This window comes from Asparagus officinalis, chromosome 5 (genome assembly GCF_001876935.1).
Source record: "Asparagus officinalis chromosome 5, Aspof.V1, whole genome shotgun sequence".
Lineage (NCBI taxonomy): Eukaryota > Viridiplantae > Streptophyta > Magnoliopsida > Asparagales > Asparagaceae > Asparagus > Asparagus officinalis.
In genome coordinates this window covers 62,413,502-62,437,191 of record NC_033798.1, presented here as the reverse complement: position 1 = coordinate 62,437,191, position 23,690 = coordinate 62,413,502, and the positions used below count along the sequence as shown (strand labels likewise).

At 36.0% G+C, this 23,690-nt stretch overlaps 1 protein-coding gene across 1 annotated transcript; it reads right to left on the bottom strand.

Moving 5' to 3' along the window:
- On the bottom strand, positions 767–11,903 carry LOC109841920. Its single transcript, XM_020410844.1, has 3 exons — positions 11,823–11,903; positions 11,486–11,682; positions 767–1,399 (listed from the first exon to the last, which is right to left on the bottom strand). Exons 1-3 carry the CDS (start codon positions 11,901–11,903, stop codon positions 1,117–1,119), a joined length of 561 nt encoding a protein of 186 aa, XP_020266433.1. The 3' UTR covers positions 767–1,116.

Sequence of the window (23,690 nt, the reverse complement as noted above, 5' to 3'; positions counted from 1 at the left end):
TAAATGAGTTGTGATAATCATGAGTTTATACTATTTTTGCGCTACCACAAACTAAAGAGTGTTCATGGTGATGACTCACAATTTTTCTTTGACAATTTTTAAGAAAAGAACTCACAATTTGTTAGTGATTGCGCAAAAATTATATAGAATATGTTCTTTAGTAGTACAAAAGTTGTGAAGCCCCCTACCTCTTGTCTTGCGTCGAGTAATGACATTGATTGATAGTGTTTAGAAGGTAAGCCTTGAGATTCAAGTGTAGCATCGGCTAGTCAATTTTAGTAGCGGTTTGAGCTAGACAATACGCTATTCTCAGTGGGTCCTACGGCTTACACCATGTCAACAGACTCATGGGCCCGGGGCGTGACAAATAGTATCATATTAGTTTGCTAGCCGGAAGTGTGAAACTAAATGATATGGAGGGCTAAACGCGCAACACTTAGTGGGTTGACGAGCTTGCGAGCCCAAGGCAAGACAAAAATAGTATGGTTGGCATGACCCAAAATATGTCAGTTGATACATAGAAGGATTCCTGGTAATGCATCAAAGATGTTTTATTAATGGCTAAAAGATTCACACATGAGTATGCAGAGTTGTTCACACCAAATGGGAGGTTTATAGCCAAAAATCATTATCATCAAAAGTTATCTTGTATTATCTTAACACCCTCAAATAAAAATCCTTAATGTCTATAAATTTAAAGCTTCAATCAGATCAAGTAGAAGAGCACAATATCAATAAAATACAGAAGTCCATGCCATCAGAAGTGAATCTCGCTCAAAGCACAAGACCAAGCCTCAAAAGCTTAGCTTATAGATAATGCAAACAGAAAAACAAAACTCAACTTAATACAAAACATTTTGCGTCAAGAAAGGATGCACTTTATCGAGAGAGAGAAAAAAAATCACAATATTCTTCCTCAATTATATCTGCACAAGTCCGAGGAGTCCATCTAAAAAAGGCCTTCAAGCCACTCAAAACTCCTTGGAAAGTAACGAAAAAATTCGGAACAATGAAAGAGATCCTCCCTAAAAATACTCTCAAGGTGGTTTTCATCTTCCTTAAGATAAAACCATGTCATTCTATCTGATCCTATGTTTATCTACTCTTAGGATATCATCAACCTAAGCTGACAATATCCATCCTTGGAAACAAATCATCCAAAGGAACCAAACATATGGGATTGTTGCTGCTCTTTCTGCTCTCTTTGCTGCTACTGCTGTTGTTCATAAAACTGCTGCTGCTGCTACTATCATTGCTGTCATAGTTGCAGACCATCTTAGTAACATTGTCCAGTGTGCCATCTCGGTAAACAAAAATCCCCTCATCATCAAAGCCACAATCCCTCATTGGACGGTAGGATGAGTGAAAGATCATGTCCTGAGCTCGGATAGTCATGGACCTGAGGGGTGGGGGAGTTTAGTCGAATAAATATCAATGACAATGAGCATAAACTTCAAATTTAGTAGTGAGCTACTGACAAAAAAGAAATCTCAAATCCTTCTTATGTTAGCCACTCTATTGCTGAGGTGAGGTACCATCAATGAAGAATTGCTAGCATTAACTTGATGAACTGACATTGCTTCGTCCTGGCAAATTTTGTTATAATATATATTGCAGGCTGAGGTCTTATTGTCCATAAAATACCTAAACATTTGGAAGGAAAAACAACTTTAATATGTAATAACAGTCATAGGATGGTCGACAAAACAATGTCCTAAGCCCTCATTTTCAAGTACGCATGTACGTACAAACATTCGCATGTAGTGACGATTGCAGGATTTCTTGAAAGTGGTGTCACCATATAACTAATAATTCACACAGATATATACTTAAAGTGAGCAAATCCACCACATTTATTAGGTCAATTACGTACTTTCAGAGCATTGTAGGATTTTTTTTTTTTAAACCTCCATAAGTAAACTTGTAAAGAAGCAGCCTAATAAACAAAATAGATATCTCCAATCATTAAAAGACGAAAGTGACAAGATCAATTAAATACGTTTAAAGGATTGTAGCATGAAGTTGTAAACCTTTTACTTTAAACTTGAAATATTAGCAAGCAGATACATAAAAAAGAGGCGTCCAACCATAACAAAGGCCTAAATACTCTAAATCCACAAATAACCAATCAAATAATGGCACTATACAAGTAACCCCTTGGAGGAAGTGGTGTCACATGACATCACTGCCTCTAAGGTGGTTCCGCCAGTGTTCATATTTATGTGTTTATATAATTGCGAGTGTGTGGGCATGCAAATATTTGTAGAATGCATAGCCTTGGGTATTTCTAGAAAATTTTGGGATAATCATTCCTATTCGATTTTCACATTTGGTAGACTATATGAATTATCCACTCAATATGAAATATCAGCTATGTTAAAGTTGATTTGTATTATGTGAAGTGCCTAACAACCAAATTCTAAGTTTATCTGAAGTTCTTTTAATCCATACATCACAAGGCACAAAATGAAGAGTCTAAATATCGACATAATTATTTTAATATTGTCAAATATTTAAGGCCTAATAAAATTCATCTTTAAGAATTACTAAGTGTCTAAATAAACTATTTGGATTGAAATATTGATAGCTTAAAGTGGAACTAAGGAAACGAACTTCGATTTTTTATTTTTATACACTTATAAATAATGTGGATATTTATATCATGATTAAGAGATTTGAGACTGATCATAATAGGAGTTAGTGTCCTATAACTGAGCAAGTTAGGCTAAGGATAGAGTTGCTTGGTTTCTCCCCATATAGCCTTCTATACACCAAAGTGAAGAAAACAGATTTAGTTTTGTGGATGAAGCCCTGAAACTGGTTGAGTTGACGGAGAGAGTTTTCTTAATCCATAAAGAAACCTAATTCTCCCAACAGTATCTGTGATCTTCTCTATTTTCTTCGAAATTAACATCCCCCAACAAGTGGTATTAGAATAATGTTGAAGGGTTTGTCGAGGTGTTAATTAATGCGATAAATAAGGGTGTCGGCTATCAAAGGTGTGACGAACAACACCAGAGACAAGAGAACTCTGAGGTGGCCTTTTCGGCGATTCATAGGTGCTACTAAGGTGCACGGTGGCTGCTTAGTAGTGATAGCAGACAGCCGCGGTGAACCACGGATGTCGAGAACTGTGGCGACAAGTTTCTCGCTAGGGCTTCTTAGGTGAATCGTAAAGTGAGAAAAGAAAAGAAAAACAGAGGCAACCGGACAAAGGTGTGACATCAGCCGACAAGTAGGGGTTCATTCGGTCCAGATACGGCTCAGATATGATACTTACCATATTCAAATCTGCTTACTCATCTCGGATACGGATACGGATATGCCCCCATAAGAAAAATTCATATTTGTGTCTGCTAAAATCAGATATGAATACGGATATACATGCGGATATATAAGCGGATATGCATATAGATACAAAACAGATATGAGAAAACTAGATAGTATTGAAAAATATAGTTTATGTGATGCAAAAGAGTTCCTTAATATGTTCGTTATATCTAAAAAGTTAAGATTAGACATCTTGATCATCAAAATTAACTTCAAATCATCGTAACAGTATGACTAATATGTATCTTGATATTTCGGATACGGATCCGGATATTTCACTACAAAACTATATCCATAACCATATCTTATCGGTTATACATTTGAGTAACCATATCCGTATCATAATGGATATGGTTTATAGATATTTCCTCAAATATGGATACAGTTTAGCACCCTTACCGACAAATCGCAAGACAGTGGAGATGGAGGGGTCACGAAAAATATAGTTTGCAAATTTTTTAGTTTCCTGTTTGCATAAGAATCATAAGGGAAAGTGAAGAGTAAATTAATGTGTTTGAAGCACTTAGATCCGATTTTAGGTTGATTTTGGTGCTTGGTGTACTAAATTTAGATTGGAAAGTCCAGGCTGTTTTTCTTAGTGAATTGGGAAATCAAAAGCGGATATTGACAATCAAGGAGTCAATTCCTAGGTTTTTTGGTGCTTTGATGGGGGTGAATGGATCTAATTTCAAGATTTTGCTCGAATTAGTCAAAAAATGCCAAGTGGTGATGGATCCTACTTTTACAAGTTTCATGATAAGGATGAAGGGTAATAAAAATTTACATGGAAGACAAGGATAAAAAGATCTTATATATTGCAAGGACTTGCATGGTGTGATAGAGGGTGGCAATGTGAAGCTAGCGGTCAGGATAAAGGTAGAAGAACAATGTAAGAAAGCTTGACAAGCATGTTGTTGGGTTCATAAGATAATTGGATAATCATTCCTTACTTCCATAATGTAGCTACTGAGACTCCAACTCTCTATAGAAAAAGCTAGGTCTATACAACAAACAAAAAAGACAAATAACAAGGTGTTTGTGACAAAAAAAATTGATGAATCTAAAGTACAAGCATTGTCCTCTATAGGTGACAATGTTTTAAGAAGCTCCCAACTAGCTCATCTAGCCCGCCTACGCTTCCTACCTAGGCCTAGGTGGTGCCTAGGCCATCAGCCTAAATCTTTGTAGCATCCAAGGGAGTGGAGATCGCTCACGCGGATTGCACCACTTAGGTACTTAAGTCTTCATCATGATTTTCTCCGTTGTTTCCTCCACGTCCTCTGACCTCTTGAACTCCTCTAACCTCCCCCACCAACTAAGAACACGTCTCCCACTCCAACCTTCAACAAGAACTCCTCCGCCACCATTTAAATAAGAAAAAAAACTCTCCTACGCCTAGCACTTACTAGACCTTTAAACAAAAAAAAACTCTCCTAGGCCTAGCACCTACTAGATGTTAGTTTGGCACCTAGCGGTGCCTAGCGCTTTCGATAATATTGATTATAAATTTAAAAAGAAAAAATACCTAGACCCCGTCTAGACGTCTAGGCTCTAAGCTCCTGGTCTAACACCCAAGCCGCCTAGCGTTTTCTTTCTGTAAACCTTAAAAAGTGACCATCTATATGAAATTCAAAGTATCGCTAGTCAATTCGCTTCTATGAATGTCCTTAAATGAGAATTGTAGCGCTGTTAATTTTCAGTTCCTTACCCTAGAGTTGAAGGATGTCGGTATTGTCTGTGTAGCTTAGCAACTTGGCACCAAACTGTGCTATCAGTATGAGTTTGGTGACAAGCAAGATGTTCAATAAAGAATAGAGAAGGAAGAATGCAAGGACATTTTGCAAAAAAGATATTTGGATGGTTTCCCACGGAGATAATATGCTCAGATCTGATAGTAGATACGGTGAAGTCTAGCGGAGATAAAGGACATAACGAGTCAGAGATCATACCCCCTGCATGTGGGTGGGCAATAGTTGGACATTGCTTGGCCAAAGGCCAGGGTTCGATGCTTGCTTCCTGTGTCCCTTAAGTGTCTTAGTAACCAAGTGTCTGGGTAGGGGTAAGTGGCCCAGCCCAGTGCACCCGGGGTTTACTGGCAATGGTGGGGGACTCGAATTCGGGATTCCGCTCGGGGATCCTCCTGCCTTGCTAGGTTTCCCTCATATCAAAAAATCAAGGAGGTCTAAAATATGATACTATTGTAAGAAGAAAATGGCATAAAAAGGCTACCTTTATTATAAAGAGATAAAAAAGCTGATGGACAAGGGATAAAAAAACTGATGGACATAGACCTTAATACTTTTATCTCTAATTAGTTTATTTTGGTAAATGAGATGACACCCATACCTAGTATTCCCTATATATGTGTGTCCACATTTGCATGCATGTGCGTGAAACTAAATCCTTTCGATATGAATTTGATATTTTCGAATGGTTGCTACAAGCTACTTATCCTTGTGCTAACTTTCCTAACATCTCTAACTCCAAATTCTAAAGGTCTGAAGATTTGGTGAGCAATGCTTTCACGGTTCATATACACGTATTGAAAATAAGAATCAAACGAGCTTTTACCTTAATGTTCACGCAAAACTTTGATCTCGTTGAACTAATCTTAGGACACCTCCGTCATAACAAATGTGTCGCCCGATGAAGATCCCTACCTAACAATGTCTTTCCCATTAAAGTTGATTGTGTTAGGGATTTTACTCCCTCAAGAAAAATTGAGAATATGACAAATATTATGATAAGAACTTTCTTTATTGATCAAGAAAACCTTCACTCTTCAATATTAACCCATTTTCAGGCTCCGTCTACAAGTATAAACCTATTTTCTCAGCTCGATTTCCAATAATTGAAGACTACATAGACAAACCAAGCAACCCTATCCTAGCCTAACTTCTGCAATTTGAAGAGGATATGAACTCCTTATACAAGGAATCAAAGATAATCAAAACAATCTCCACCTTACTGTTGATTCCTAAGCCATTTAGAAGGTTAATCATTGTCATCTTGAATCTTTACTACTACCATCTTCTCTCTCTTTGTACTTCAAACTAAAGCATTTGCACTCCTAATCGTAACCACAAGCCGACCAGATAAGCCCCGTGACTCTCAATCTTACCTGTGTTGCTGTGGCTCCATCTCTCTGATGCCCTCAAAAGGTCCCCAGTAACACCAGAAGCAAATCAAATATGCCTCTTTCTTGAACTGAGCCTAACAACACCTGTGATGCTTGTTATCATTGTGCTCCACCGACATCACTCGCCTAAGGTCGCACATGCACCCTTTCCTACTCATTACGAGCTAGATGTTGCATCGCTTGCCTAGTCCAGATAGAAGCACTATGTATTCTACACCTCCGCCAAAAGACTAATGCTATTACTTCCTGTATCACTTGGCTAGGACTAGATATGAGCACAACTTGCCCAACAACTCCTCACAAGCCAACTAAATTTTGACATAATATATGTGTACATCACCTTCTCGATGAGATGAAGCCAACTAAATTAGCAAATTTCTGAGACTTCATCAGCAATATCAATTTTTTGGGGAAATCTAATATTAATCAGCTTTTAGGTTATTTTTAGTAATAAGTTAAAAGTCTTGTTTGAATTTATTATAAATTGTAATTTTAATTTATAAAATTATTATAAATAATATGGAAGATATTATTTTAGGCTTCGTCTACAGATTAAAATATGGAAGATATCATGATAGAAGTAATAATATCTTGCATTCAATCGTCTCCAGTGTCATTAATTATTGTAAATAATAATTTTAATTTATTACTAAAATAACACAAAAGTGTCATTAATCATATCACTACTAGATTCATTTTTGCAGAGTCATATCACTTCTTTGGCGAACAACAATGTGATATCAAAGTTGTCCCAATTTCAGATGCTACCTTGCCAATGCAAGTCAGTCCATGAAAGTCTTAATCTAAGTTTGGGTAATAGAGGTTTCGTTGTATGTCATTGGATCGGATAAACATAGCTCTAATACCAATTAAAACAACGTTGAAGTAATAACATTGAACCCCACCAAGGCTTGCTCTTTGAATTCACAAAGAACGATCTCCAAATCCACGAAGAACTTCGAACGCACAAATAAAAAAGAGAAAATAGTATGAGGAATTTTATAGATAAAAGCTGTAATAGTAGTTCTAGGGTTACAAGCTTCTTCTTAAATTAAAAACAAAATAGTCTCCTAATAGGACTTGAATTACAAGAAATAGAAAATATACCTTACTCCCTATGGTTAAAAAAATCAATCGATCGAATCAATCAATCAAATTGAATTCGTTTCCTAATCCAAACAAGACTCTAATTTATTAGTAAAAACAACCTAAAGCCTTATTAATTTCATATTTTTGCCAATAATAGGTATTGCTGATGAAGTTTCGAAAATCTTTCAATTTGGTTCGACTTCGTCTCATCGACGTAGTTAATTTACATATATAATATGTCAAAATTCAACTTTTGGATTAGGCGATATTATCGTTTCTTTGTGGACTAGTCAAATATGTGTGTCTATATCCGTATTTGGCTCATGACGATCCCACCCTCCATAAATTTGTTCATTGTTCATTATGTGTCCTATGTCAACTAATAGCATATCATTAGATTCCTAAACTTGCCAAGGCCTGTCTCTGCTAAATTCATTGTGTTTTCCATCAAATTTGCCTATATTATATCAGTCATCTGCTTGTATCATATCAGTAAAAAACCATCAAAACACCATCCTTGACATATGTCACGGCATTCTTCCTTCTTAATACTTGTTTAATGGACCGTTGTCACCAATCTCATACTAACAACACCATTTGGTGCAAAGTTGCTAAGCAACATAACCAATGTCTCCCAACTATCAAGATAACTAGTCATCTAAAGACATCTTCATAGGAATGAGTTGAGTGGTGACGCTTCAAAATTCATTCAGATGTTATGGAGAATGATACTTCATTGTACTTTAGACTCACTAGCTGTCTTGCTTTAGTATAGACATTCTAGCTTTTTTCATGGAGAGTAGGCCAAAGTGTGATACCGCTTATTTAGTCCCACATTAGGTACTCAAGAAAGAGTAGGTGGGGTTCCACATCAGGTACTCAAGAAAGAGTAGGTGGGGTATATAATGTGGATCCTAGGATTCTAGCCATGTTGATTTAATCATAAAAAAGGTGATAATTTTACTAAATACCTATAACCATCACGTTGTTACGCTAATTTATAATATCATGGAAACTTGATTAAGTGGATATTGTTCAGCTATAACTATGGGCTTCTTTCCAGGACTAACTTGTAACTTGTAGGACTCTTATATTTATAGAAGGACAAATTTTTAAAAACAACTCTTTCCAAAAATTAATTAGCAAAATCAATCTTCTCCCATAAAAATGAGCAAGATCGACCTTTTTGGTCGATTTTGCTGTCGGTGTTCTCATACTCCGACACCCAGCTCTCCTGTTCGTGAACATCATCCTCAACCCCTCGCCAGCTCCGGAGGGAGGGGTAGTGGAGGAGGCGCTGGGCCTCTGGATATATAGGCAGTTAGGAATATCTAAAAGCTGCGGTCTAGGAGGAAGCCGTCCACAGAGTCAGCGCGGACAAGGACGCCAACGGAGTCGGAAGAGTCGAGGAGGATGAAGGGGATGGAGGAGGAGTGGAGGTGGGTGGTTACGGTGAGGCTGGAGAGGCCGACGCCTATGATGATGGCAGTGGGAGCAGATGAGGAGGAGGGAGGGCGGGCGACTTGCGGGAGGAGTAAGGGGCAGGTGAGTGAGGAGAGAGCGAGGGGGCAGGTGAGTGAGGAGAGAGAGAGAGAGAGATGGGCACGCGGTGAGGAGAGAGATAGGGACTGCACGAGACTACTAGTCCTGTGCAGGTCAATTTTGCCTTTTTTTGGGGGGGGAACGGTCGATTTTGCCTATTAATGTTAAAAAACGGTTGATTTCAAAATTTTGTTCTTTATAGAATGGACGCCGAGATTTAAGGTGCATTCAACTCTGATATTATGATACAAGACAGACAAAGGTATTACCATTTCTCCTTTGTTTTTCTAGTGAGTACAAAAATCATGATACATATATCCTAACTCAATATTTACACTAGTCCACTATAGATCAGATTCTGACACTTCTCAAATATTAACAAATATGATGAAGTACTATGAGAAAAAAAGTCGAATATTAACAAATATTATTAAATACCAAGAGAAAAAAGTGTTATAGAGTTGCATTAAATTATTTTAATGAAACTGTGAAAAAAATTAAAAATTAAATAAGCTTGTCTTTTCCTACACGGGATACCCCATATACGAAGTCATGTAGAAAACAATATCCTTGAAACATATGTTAGTAATTAAGTATATCCAAATAGTATTCAGTTGTATTCAATTTACCACTATCATGTCCATCAGCATGTTTTAAACAAATATGGAATAAAGAAACATGTATTCAAAGTAAAATGCAAGCCGGATAGGGAAGAGGCTGTTTGTTTGCCTAAAAAAAGTGGGAAATCAAAGAATATGAAATCTTGTATTATGGTTGTTTGGTTGGCTAAAAAAAGAAGGAAATCAAAGAATAGGAGATGAGATGAGATGAGTTGTCACCATATTATTGGATGTTGTGAGTGATTTTTTAAGAAAACTTGTTTTGAGATTGTTTGGTTGGTTAAAAAATAAGGAAATGTATTATAAGAAACCTATTTCCTATAATAGTTTCTTTCTTGTGTTTAGTTCATTCTTAAAAATAAGAAAATAGATGAGATGAGATGAGTTGTTTGTATATTATTAGATGATGTGACCCACACTTAAGAAAATCAATTTCCTTATTTTTTTTAAGGAAATGGTTGGAAATGAAATGTTAATGAGATGAGATGAGTTATCACTATATTATTAGATGATGTGGGTGATTTTTAAATATGAGATGAGATGAGATGAGTTGGATGATGTGACTCATTTCTTGTGTTTGGTTTATTTTTAGGAGATGATATGAGATGAGTTATTGGATGAAAATAATATTTTATTGGATAAAGTGAATGAGTTGTTAGATAAAAATAATATTTTATTGGATGTTGTAGTGAGTTTTAGGGATTGAAATGGAGAAAATTGATGTTTTTGAGATTTCCATGACCCAATTTTCTATTCTTGATTTTTAGGAAACCAACCAAACAGCCCCGAAGAATAATTATAATAAATCCCCCCTAAAACTCATTGGATATCCCGAAGTAGTCCATTTATAAGGGGTTGTTTGGTTGGCTATAAAAACAAAGAAATCAATTATAAGAAACCTATTTCCTATAATAGATATTTTCTTCACTTCTTAAAACTAAGAATAGAGATGAGATGAGATGAGTTGTCATCATATTATTAGATGATGTGACTCATTTTTAAGGAGACATTTCATGACTTTTTTTGAGGAAAATTGATGGAAATCAACCTTTAATGATTTCCTTATCCTATTTCCTTTTCTTTGATTTTAGGAAATCAACCAAACAACCCTTAGGAAATGTCACCACAAAATAAAGTAATGACAGTTATTTTCCAAATACATGTCATTCTTCAACACAAAACCTAAAACGTTCACAAGGAACCCATACCCATTAGTCTTTGCACATCAAATATGCACTTAAGAGCCGTTTATTTTATGATTAAATTAACATACTCAAACCAATGAGTTTCTGGGACTTGCTTCCAAACAGAAGATACGTAGAGGACCAACTCTCAAAACAACTCTCCCAAATAAAAAATATAAAATATGGTCGTGGGTCCCATCAAATCTCCCTACAGTCGGGTTGAAACTTGCTGACCAAGATAAACACGTTGAGAATTATGGTGGCCCCAGCCCAAGAAACTCAGGGGCTTATATTATCTCTCACTATTAGCGTCAACGTTTAAGATTTGTGAGTAAAATTAATCAAGATTCTAAACTAGATTGTTTTAAACAAACCCACTATGGTAAAATCTGAAGAAACAATATATATTTATAAAAATAGTAATAATAATAATAATAGCAATAATAAGGAAAGGCCTCCTCAATTTGAAGCGGTGCCCAAACAGCGGCTCTTTTTGTAAACAGTCGAGTATTAAAGAAACCATCAGTGGCAAATCCGTAAAAATCCCCAATCACAACAGCAAAAAGGGGATGGGGGCTCACCTGACGTGGAAGAGGTCAGGGACGTGGTGGGACCCAAGATAGAACTCAAGGGCGTGGAAGAAGGCCTCGTAAGCGAGGATGTGGAGCCATTCGCATCCTCGCGAAACGGGCAACCAGTCGGCCTCGGCAAGGACCCCGCTGCCGCCTTCCGCCGCCGGCCGCCGGCCGCCGTCAGAGCCCGCGCCGGCTCTGCCGACCTGCAAAGCGTAACTGCCTACCAGGCCACGTTTCCCCCTCCGCCGCTCGCGCGGAGGACGCTGGACGACAGCGACATCGGGAGAGGTAGCGAAGCGCGACGGAGGCCATTATCGCTCGAGCTCTTCGTGCGTGTCTCAACATCGGGCCTGAAGGTCTTCGTATGCCACAGGCTCAGCTTTTTCGCTATGTCCTCCATCTGAAACTCCTTGCCGTAGTTCATCGCGAAATTTTTTCTTGATTTTTTCTTTTTTAAAATTTTCTGGGGATTTTGGGGGTTTTTTTTCGAAGAAGACGATGAGGAGGTTCTGGGGGGGTTTTTGGGCGGTTTTTGGGATTCGAGGAAATTACGGGAGTGCCACGGGGGAGGGGAGGACTGAGGAGGATTCTAATCTCTAGTGGGGAGGCGCTTTTTTTGTGATGATGAGGATGATGAGTTGCTTTATTTATAAGTTTCGAAAAGGCGGTTTAAGGGGATAATAAACGGGGTTTTTGCGTATCTAGCGAGTGGGTAATTAGTCGTTCCACGAATTGCTCGGTTTGTGGGTTTAATTGATAGGATTGTTATTATGGGCTTAACAAAGATTGGGGGGGCCTATCGCGATCGAGTTCAATTCAAAATTTGAAAGTTTAAAAAAGAAAAAAAACAGCCCTACCGTACAAGAATACAGTATTTATTTATTGAATTCATATATGTAAATTTATTTTAGGGTCATTGGTTCTGTGATTCTGGAATGAAAGAAGATTATTCTTATGGGATACGTGTATTAATTCCATACGAATCGCGAACATATTTATAGAGCAATAATTAGGTCTTTTTGTAATGAAAAAAAAAATCAAGAGTTTTAAACTCGATAATTAATTGGGTAGATATTTTAGATACGGCTCCTTCTTGACTTTTTGGTATTTTGGTACCGGTCTCTACAATATTAGAGATTACAATTTACTCCTCGTATCAATAAGGCATGCCTTTTCCTTTTTTTTTTCTTTTTTTTTTATTATTATTATTATTATTTGGTTTCACACCCCGGACCCATATGTAGAGCACAAGTATTGTAATGCTTAATGATTAGAAATTAGACGTAGACGTGTCATAGAAATAGATCTACTCCTGATCTTTTGAGCCAAGACTCTCATATTCTCGCCACTAGGCCACTTGCCGGGGGTACACTTTGGTCAATTCTTCTTTACCATTATCTAGTCCTGGTTGTGTTTATTATGATTAAAGCAATATAGTAAATTGTTGGAAATTTATCAAATAATTAAATATTATAGCATGCAGATAAATCCGAATAAAATAAATAAGAGATTCCCACTCGGATCCAAACTGGATGGCGAGTCTGTATTGACTACCGAAAGCTCAACTTAGCCACTAGGAAAGATCACTTCCCTCTTCCTTTCATTGACCAAATGTTAGAGCGTTTAGCAGGACACGAGTTCTACTGTTTCCTGGATGGATATTCAGGTTACAATCAAATCCCTATCGCTCCAGAAGATCAGGAGAAAGCCACCTTCACTTGCCCGTATGGAACATTCGCATACCGACGCATGCCTTTTGGCCTGTGCAATGCACCAGCCATATATTCCAACGTTGCATGATCAGTATTTTTTCCGACATGGTAGAGTGATTTCTTGAAATTTTCATGGATGACTTTTCCATTTTTGGTGACACATTTTCCCAATATTTGCATCATCTTAAATTGGTCCTAGAATGGTGTAGGGAGAAAAATCTGACTCTCAATTGGGAGAAATGTCATTTCATGGTCAAACAAGGCATTGTCTTAGGACATGTAGTTTCCAATAGGGGAATTGAAGTGGACAAAGCTAAGGTAGATCTCATTTCCAATCTCCCTCCTCCCAAAACTGTCAAAGATGTCAGATCGTTTCTTGGTCATGCTGGTTTTTACCAACGTTTCATCAAGGATTTCAGCAAGATTGCTAGACCCTTGACCAATCTTTTAGCCAAGGATACATCATTTGTCTTCTCCCCCGACTGCCTCAAAGCTTTTGAATATCTGAAAAAGGAGCTAACCACAGCTCCTATCATTCATGTACCGGACTGGACCTTACCATTCGAACTGATGTGTGATGCATCCGATTCTGCGATTGGTGCTGTTTTAGGACAACGGTTTGATGGAAAACCGCATGTGATCTACTACGCCAGTAGGACTCTGAATGATGCCCAGCAAAACTACTCTGTCACAGAGAAAGAGTTTTTAGCTGTAGTCTTTGCCTTAGAAAAATTCAGGTCCTACCTCATCGGTTCCTTAACAGAAGTTTTCACTGATCATGCCGCACTAAAGTATCTTTTGACCAAAAAGGATGCTAAAGCAAGGCTCATTAGATGGATTCTCCTTCTTCAAGAGTTTGACATTCAAATTCTTGACAGAAGGGGAACAGAGAACCCCGTAGCAGATCACCTCTCTCGACTCCCAAATGCACCAACATCAACCGTTCCAATCAATGAACATTTTCCAGATGAACAACTCCTAGAAATCCAATCTGTTCCCTGGTTCGCCGACATTGTGAACTACATAGTCATGAACCAGATCCCTTCTCATTGGTCCAAACAGGATAGATCCCGTTTTCTCTCCCAAGTAAAATACTTTTACTGGGATGATCCATATCTGTTCAAATACTGTCCTGATCAGATCTTTAGGAGGTGTGTTCCCACTGAAGAAACTAGGAGTGTTATATCCTTTTGTCATAAGGAAGCCTGTGGGGGCCACTTTGGCCCGAGAAAAACAGCTGAAAAAGTTCTCCAATCTGGGCTGTATTGGCCCACTCTCTTTAAGGATTCATTCGAGTTTTGCAAAACCTGTAACCGCTGTCAGCTTTTAGGGAAGGTCACTAGAAGAAATATGATGCCCTTACAACCCATCTTATCCGTTGAACTTTTTGATCTGTGGGGTATCGATTTCATGGGACCATTTCCAAATTCCTTTGGAAATGTCTACATTCTAGTAGCCGTTGAATACATGTCAAAATGGGTTGAGGCGGTAGCTTGCAAAACTAATGACAACAAGGTCGTTGTCAAGTTTTTGAAAGAGAACATTTTTGCCCGGTTTGGAGTACCTCGAGCGATCATCAGTGATAACGGTACACATTTCTGTAACCGTTCTTTCGAGGCTTTGATGAGGAAATATTCAATCACACACAAATTGTCAACTCCTTATCACCCCCAAACCAGTGGACAAGTAGAGGTCACAAACAGGCAGATCAAACAAATCTTAGAAAAAACAGTTAATCATAACAGAAAAGATTGGTCTGTAAAATTGTGTGATGCTCTGTGGGCGTATAGAACAGCTTTTAAGGCCAATTTGGGGATGTCACCATACAGATTAGTGTTTGGAAAAGCTTGCCACCTACCAGTAAAATTAGAACATCGAGCAATGTGGGCAATAAAACAGTTAAATTTTGACTCAGACTCAGCAGGTAAAAACAGATTGCTCCAAATAAATGAGTTGGAAGAAATTCGGAATGATGCATACATAAACTCAAAAATTTAAAAATAGAAAACCAGAATTTTTCATGACAAATCAATTTTGCGAAAAAATTTCTCTCCAGGACAGAAAGTTTTATTGTACAATTCAAAATTGCATCTTTTTCCGGGAAAATTAAGATCAAGATGGACTGGTCCATTTTTTGTTAAACAAGTTTTTCCACATGGAGCTGTCGAGATAGAAAATCCTAAAAATGGTAATATTTTTAAAATAAATGGTCAACGTCTGAAACCATTTTTAGAATTTTCTACGCTCGGAGAGGAAGAGGTGTTGGTTCTTCATGAACCTCATTATCTATAAAAAAAAAAAAAAAACTAATTTTTCTTTTGTTTCTTGTACACTGCTGCAAATTTTATAGGCATGTTTCATTGAACATTACAAATGCGTGCATATTTCAAATTATTTTCCAATTAAGGTCAACTATATATCTATATGAGCATCACTCAGATCTGACTTAATGAATGTACATAGCAGAAGCTAATTAATGACCCAATAGATTATGTTCAAAACAAATCAAATCAGGAAACTGATTTGATCAAGAGTTCAAGAAACATAAGGTGTGAAATCAAATATACGAACTTGAACAAAGGTAAGAAAAATTATTCTATTATGTACAACTGCAAAGGAGAGTGGAGCAACAATGGAAACCATCCTTCAATTATTACAAAGTTACAGCCAAGGCAATTGTACTTATACAATTTAATTATTATGCAATCATGACATTTCTAATGATATTTTTTGATAAGCATAGAAAACAAACTTTAGCTTCTAATAAGTTTCACTGGTCATATTATATAAATCTTCCTCATACAACAACAGAAAGATATACCAAGGTAGATTGACCTAAAAAGTGTTGATAAAAAGGTCGGTTAACAAGAAACTTACACGCTTTTGTAATTAATTACAGTTAGTTTTTAATTATAATCAAATAAAAGCAATTAAAGCAATTTAAACAATTAATTGCAATTAACCGTTAAAATTAATTGGCAGTTAATTAAATTAACAGAAACATTAACTACAAAATGTATTTATTTTAAATAATGAATCAGTAACATTTTTCAATAAAACGAACAGTAACAGTTACAGTTTTGTGAACAGTAACAATTTTTTTTATGAACAGTACTTTTCATTTTATAATGAGCAGCAATTTCTGATTAAATTGCGAACAGAAATAGTAAAAAAAAATATTTTTTTTATTTTTAAATCGGATGAACAGTGCTGTCTCGAATGAACAGTAACTTTAAAAATTATTTTTCTGGATTTAAATCGAAAGCTATAAACATTTTAATCTTCTAGATTGTTGTAAATTTATCAAATAATTTAATATTATAGCATGCAGATAAATTCGAATAAAATAAATAAGAGATAAGAAAATCAGGTCTGAACGGGAGCAGTCGTGTATTCACTGCCCTAGAAGATTGAGAACCCGCCTATCGTCCTGGCGCAGATGGTTCCCTCCCCCCTAGCGGTAAAAACCCCCGGAAACGGCCGGCCTCTACACTCAGGCGAGAGTGCAGAGCTTCAGCTCAGATGAAGGAAGTTGCCCATAAAATAAAACTAAAATGTAGATGAAAATAATATGCAGGGGAGAGAAGAAAAACAAGAGAAACTTGTTGTATATTTTTCCTTATTATTTTGAGCTCAACATATGGATATATATATAGGGTTGGAAAAGACGTTACAAAACCCGTAATTAATTCTGTAACGTTCGTCATAAATTTTATAACGTTCCCCATAATTATATATCCGTTACACATATTTTAATTGCATGTTTTAATTACAATATTTATTATAATTCATGAAGGCAAAAATGCCTTTTGTTAACAAAATATCTAACATATATGACTTTTTTTTTAATTTCCTTTTTTTAACAAGGGAAAACTTCAGTCAAAGAAGCTCTTATTAGGAGAGAAGGCTCGAGTTTAAGCCTTAGGGGGCAACCAAAAAAAGTGTCTTATCTAAGAACTTGTGTCTTATTGACTTGGTCAATAAGCTAGTAGAGCTGTTTGGTGACCAAAAATAGGAGGAGATTATTTTGGAGATTGTGTCTTTTGCAAGTAGCTTTTGGAAAGCTATCTCAAGTAGCGTTTGTCTTTGGGAAGGAGCTGTCAATTTTTTTCTTCCGTTTTTGCCCCTAATAATTCTAATTTTATATCAATAATATTGCATGACCTTTTTAGTCATTTAACAAATTTAAGCTAGTTGTACAGCTTCTTTTGCCAAACAGCTCTAGTCAATCAGCTAGCTACACAGCTATCAGCTTTCAACTACAATTTCACAGCTTTCAGCTAGCTTGACAGCTTTCAGCTATAATCTCGCAGCTTTCAGCTAGTTTTGCCAAACAAAGCCTTAATATGCTCAAAAGGTATCAAGATACGTCACCATCTCAGGCCTAATTTTCACATCCCAAGCTCCCGTCTAAAGACCTCAAGCACTAATTAACCAAACAGCCCAAGTGAAAGGGTCTGCATTTTAAACCCAAGCAGTCCCAAAAATAGTACAATGAACGGGTGTGGGTTCGAACCCATGCGCGCACTTAATTAGGTGTAGGGCTTCCACCTCGATCCAATTTCTCCTCTAATTAATTTCATGATCTATGGATATTTTGGGGGATTTGCAGGGTTCACCCCCCACGACGACCTTGAGAGCGCGCGTTGACAATTGGTCCGAAGAGTGTAGAGATGGAGTTGTTGCAAATATACAATGGGTCCTTGCTTGCTGGTTTGGATGGTATGACCGTAAATAATAAGAGGTTATTTGATGGGGGTTCATTTGAGGGATGATACATGATAGGGAATCATGCATAGACTCGAGTTCGTGGATATGTGAGCGCATGGCGTGTGGCGCAAGAAACCTCTAGACAATCTTGCCTACATGGCCCTCCAAAGAGGGCTACGAGCATTTAGGCACACAGATGGTGCGGTATTTTGCATTGTATAAAGTGGGCGGAGTATCTACGGAGCATACATACATACATGATACATAGGCGCTTGCCATTATTTGAGGTCTTCGTTTTGCTATGGATCGAGTCGGTTTCAACTCGATGTCGTTGAGTCAGATTGCCCTTCGAAGGAGTCTGCTTGCCATATATCGGAAGATGTCCTCGAAGAGGCTCGAGAAGTATGCGCACCAAGATGCATATAAGGTTGCTTATCATTTTGACGATATATGGTCGAAGGTGTGAGCTATCTAGATTTTGTGTAGAGGTCCCTCCGGTGGTTATGTGGCCTTTGATGACATATCTAGCTCATTGTGGGCCTCCTCATCTGTAGGGGTCCTCATCTCAAAAATGAATAAATAAATAAATAAAACTAGAGGAATGCTTAATGGCAAATCTTGAGCATTTTAAAGGGTAGATTTATTAGGGGAACTAATTTGGCGTGACCCACATAACTTGAGGGATTGGATAACAGTTTCTCAGATTTAACCCTAATAAACCCTTATTTAATATAATATATCAGAACACAAAATGAACGGAGAGGCGAGAACGTCATCTTGAAATAAATAAATTTTTATGAGTAAAAGCTATTCACGAGAAAAATACTTGTCCGGTTTGGGAGAAGTGCATTTAAGAAGTTGACATACACTCATGCGTCGTGGCCGTCGCATTCCAATTTCAAACGGACCAATCTTGGGATTGCATCAAAGTCCAATATCATATGTCCAATTGCAGCAGGAACCACTGAGCTGGAGCCTTTATATTGTTTTTCCCCCTCTGAGAAAGTAAATTAAATAGTAGAAGCAAAAAAATCTAGGGAAGCTTTTTGATGTAAATTAATAGTAAATATTGGATTTAGTCCTCCATCATCCATGATATTAAATGTATATCCAAAAAATGACAGCTTACGTGAAGTCAGAAATTTAATGTTCTAAAGGCTGACATTCATTAGATGCATGTTTTAATATTATAGAACAGTATATTTAGTGTTTATGCTACAGTGATTTACTGCATCGAAAAGTCATTCTAAGTATAGAATAACAGATATGATTTTTAATTTTAAACATATAATAACCAAATCAAATGTATTAAATTCTAAAAGGATACAGACTCAAAAATACAGTGCTTAAAAAAACAAGAAGCTGTGCTGCACGCTAGTTTGACAAAAAACAACCAATATAGTAAGATAAGAGTGCAGAGATATTTTGATACTGCGGGCACTTATGTGAAGACTTGACCTTGAGATGGGAGCTCTGATCACGCACTGGTTTTAATCACCACATCAGCGGCTAAATTAACCCACATTATTAAAATAAAATCGCATCTCTGCCTAGGAATTCCAACTTCATCTCTTTCTGTGGCCTGTCTCTTGGTCGTCTGCAGACAATCAAATGAACGGGTTGTTTACGTGTAATTTTGTTAAATAAAATAATAATAATGTCAAGTCCCACATAATATCTCGTCGTATCATACTTCTTTTAAAAGTAAGAGTTCGTAAAAAAAATTTTATGGTCAATATTTTTCTTAATTTTTTTAATATTACATTGTTATCCTAATCTATTTTAATTATCTTATTTTTTTTAAATTAGTAATTAAATAATTTATCCTATTCATAATGATATTTAACATGTTATTGGATAAATGAGATATGTTTGATATAATTCAAATCCTTTACTTATTTCAGTTCGCAGTGAAATCTAAAATAATATATGCTAGCTAGCACCTTAAATTTTTTGGACTTTCTAAAAGATATCCTCCAAGTTTTTTAAATTGTAAAAACACCCCTACAAATTCAACATTTTATTAAAACACCTTAAAAATTATAAATTTTACATTTAGTGAGAAATCTGAAAAACATATACTATCTAGAAACTAAAAGTTTTTTAACTTTGAAAAAAATATCTTGTAAGTTTTAAAAATTACAAAAACATCACTAAAAATTCAAATTTTTTCAAAAACACCTTGAAAATTTTAAACCTATAAGCACACTAAAAACATAGAAATAACACAAACAAACCCAAAAAATTTATAGAATTTGCAATAAATACTAAACTTTTTACAAATTGCAAATTAAAACCCTCAAAATTATAAAATTTATAAAAATGCTGATAATTTCCAACCTAATAGTACATTGAAAATATAGGAATTGCAAATATTCCCTACATAATTTATAATTTATAGAAAACATTCTTAAAGCTTCAAAAATTACAAACAAAAACTTAAAATTTAAAATTTACCAAAAAACACCCTGAGAATTGCAAACTCATTAGTAAATTGAAAACAAATGAATTATAAATAGTTTATAAACAATTTACAATATGTAGAAATAGCCTATAAATTTAAAAATTATAAAAATTCCTAAAATTCATAATTTTCAAAAAAACACTATGAGAGTTTCTAATCTTTAGGCACTAAAATGAATATACAAACTTACTAACAACCCCTAGAAAATTAAAAATTTACAAAAAATATTATACTCTATTTAAAAGTATAGGTTTAGGAAATACTTTTCATGGTCAATATTAGCCATAATTTTTTAAAAGAACATAAATAATTGAAAATCTATTAAATTTAAAATTTATAAAAACACCCTTAAAGTTTAGTACATTGCAAATTGCCCCTCCAAAGTTTAAATTTTTTATAATTTTTTGCAATTCCTTGATTTCAACGTAATGTTTAATATTTTTGTATATTTGTAATTATAAAATTTTAGGTGATTTTTTTATAATTTTTAAAATTTTGAGGGTGTTTCTTATATAGTTTTCTAAATTTTCATTATGTTTTTGGTGTAATGCATAGATTTATCAATTAATAATGATAATGAAGAGTAGCTCATTCTTAAGATGTATTAGGTCATAGTCAAGTGCACATCACTCTTCCTAATCAATATAGTTCATATATGCAAATATTTTTATACAATCTATATAGTGATTAAAAGGATTTTGACTTTAATGTACTATTTTTTATAAATTATATTTAATGTGAACCCACCATATAATTTTGACTGTGGCCATCATAATTTTAATACGCTTGATTGATTGACTAAATATGTATAAAGATCATAGATTAATTTACTTTCTCACATGAACTAATATTTGGCGCTTAATAATTTAAATTATTACTTTTAAATTTAATGTAAAGAGAAGCTCTAATAACATTTATTTATTTACATGTAGGATTATACAATCTCAATTCTTATTTTTTGCTTGAGATTTATTCCATAGTTACGTGTATCAAATTAGCAACTACAACGTAAAGTTAACCAATTTTGTGGAGCCTAACTACTGATTACAAGCATCAAGGTTTCCCCACACCCACACACACACTATATATATATATATATATATATATATATAATTTATTTAAAAAGGGTCATATAATCTTATATAATAAAATTGATTTAATACTGAATAGTAGCATCGTTAATAATATTGTTATTAGAAAAAATTCTTCATGATTCAGTATGTTATTTATAATATATAAGCTATGCACCCTAAATTCCTATGTGTTTCATAGAGACAAAAAGTTTGAATACAAGTCTCTAACATTTTGCTCTCACAACAGTAAAATCCACTTAGCATATGTGGATATTCCAGATGAGTTATATGTCCTATATACAATACAATTACCCTAGGCAAGTAAGTTATAATAGCATTTTTATTCACATCATTTGGAGCAAGATATGATAGGGACCTTGCAAAAAAAATTTAGGGTGATTTTTTTATAATTTTTAAAACTTTGAGGGTGTTTCTTTTATAATTTTCTAAATTTTTATTGTGTTTTCAGTGTAATGCATAGATTTATCAATTAATAATGATAATGAAGAGTAACTCATTCTTAAGATGTATTAGGTCTGTTCGCGGGAAAAATTGTCTTCTTCATTGATTCCATCGATTACAAAGATCCAGTCTTTTTATAAGATCCGGTTACAACGAGATCAAAAAAGAAATAAAAATTACAACTTTCCTTGAACGAATCACGAGCTCCTGTTTTGTGGTCACTCGCTTTTGTGGGTTCTTCGCCTGCGCCGGGGTTAATCCGTGGACCACCGCGCGATCTAGATCCGGTCGGATCTACACGGTATAACGGGTGTTATCTCACGAAGAAAATAACAGCCGGGGGGTACTACTTCACCAAGGACATAGTAGCCTTCTCGGGATCAAAGGCCAAGCTTTGATCCGGAGTATAGTCGTGTAGATCTCAGATCCGATCCCTCTCGAACTCCTGCCTTATTTGACGTGGACGATCGCCGAGCACCGGATCTGAAAGAACAAGTCTTCAAAGCTTCAAATCTCTAAGGTTCAGATCTCAATTCAGCAGAGCTTCACCGTCAAAAATTCCAACCCTTCACAAATGAGCCCTCAAGTCCTATTTATAGGCACTCGTAGAGGTGGCTCGGCCACCGAGCCACCTCTAGGTGACTCGGCTTTGGCCGAGCCACCTAGAGGTGGCTCGGTTTTGGCCGAGTCCTCCAGGTGTTGTGCCGTGTTGTCCGTTGTCCGGTTTTATGGTTCGTTGTTGATCTGGACTCTGATTTGGAAGTCCGAATCCCGATATGGCAGTAAATCCGCCTCGGTGTTTGAGTTCAAATCCGTTCTATGGTTGTATGACTCGTTGACTCACCGAACTGTTAGCTTGATTCCGCATGCGAGTGGATGTATTCCATTGTTTGCGTGCGGTTCGTTAGCCTCGTCGCCTCGTTAATCCGCTTCGTTGCGTGTCACTTGGCTTCGGTGTTGTGGATTGACGCTCGTGTTTGGATACGTCGCCTGATGGTTCGTCGGTTTGTCGAATCACAGTACCGAGCTGTGTTCAGGGACCTATAGGCAGTTTTATATGCCTACAAGGTCATAGTTAAGTGCACATCACTCTTCCTAATCAATATAGTTCATATATGCAAATATTTTTATACAATCTATATAGTGATTAAAAGGATTTTGACTTTAATGTATTATTTTTTATACATTATATTTAATGTGAAACCACCATATAATTTTGACTGTGGCCATCATAATTTTAATACGTTTGATTGATTGACTAAATATGTATATAGATCATAGACTACTTTACTTTCTCACATGAACTAATATTTGACGCTTAATAATTTAAATTATTACTTTTAAATTTAATGTAAATAGAAGCTCTAATAACATTTATTTATTTACATGTAGGATTATACAATCTCAATTCTTATTTTTTTGCTTGAGATTTATTCCATAGTTACGTGTATCAAGTTAGCAACTATAACGTAAAGTTAACCAATTTTGTAGAGCCCAACTACAATGAACCCTCGGTCGATTTGAAGTTGTTTCGATGCTCGGTTCAGCTTCAATTTGAGTTATGGTTCAAATCTGGTTCAAACTGGTTCCACCTGGTTCAGGACTGGTTCAACCTGGTTCAAGGCTGGTTCAGGACTAGTTCAAGACTGGTTCTGACTGGTTCATTCTGGTCTGGTCTGGTTCAGTCTGGTTTGGCCCGGTTCAGCCTGGTTTAGCCTCTTTTGAACTGATTTGGACTGGTCTGGTCTGGTTCAACCTGGTCCGGTCTGGTTCAGGGCTGGTTCACATTA

What these genes read in the sequence shown, in the direction of transcription:
- LOC109841920 (XM_020410844.1), bottom strand. Translation starts at nt 11,903, where the DNA reads ATGAACTACGGCAAGGAGTTTCAGATGGAGGACATAGCGAAAAAGCTG. An exon ending in CGAAGACCTTCAGGCCCGAT is followed by an intron (nt 11,683 to 11,822) that starts GTTGAGACACGC and finishes TACGCTTTGCAG; the next exon opens with GTCGGCAGAGCCGGCGCGGG. An exon ending in CCTGACCTCTTCCACGTCAG is followed by an intron (nt 1,400 to 11,485) that starts GTGAGCCCCCAT and finishes CCCACCCCTCAG; the next exon opens with GTCCATGACTATCCGAGCTC.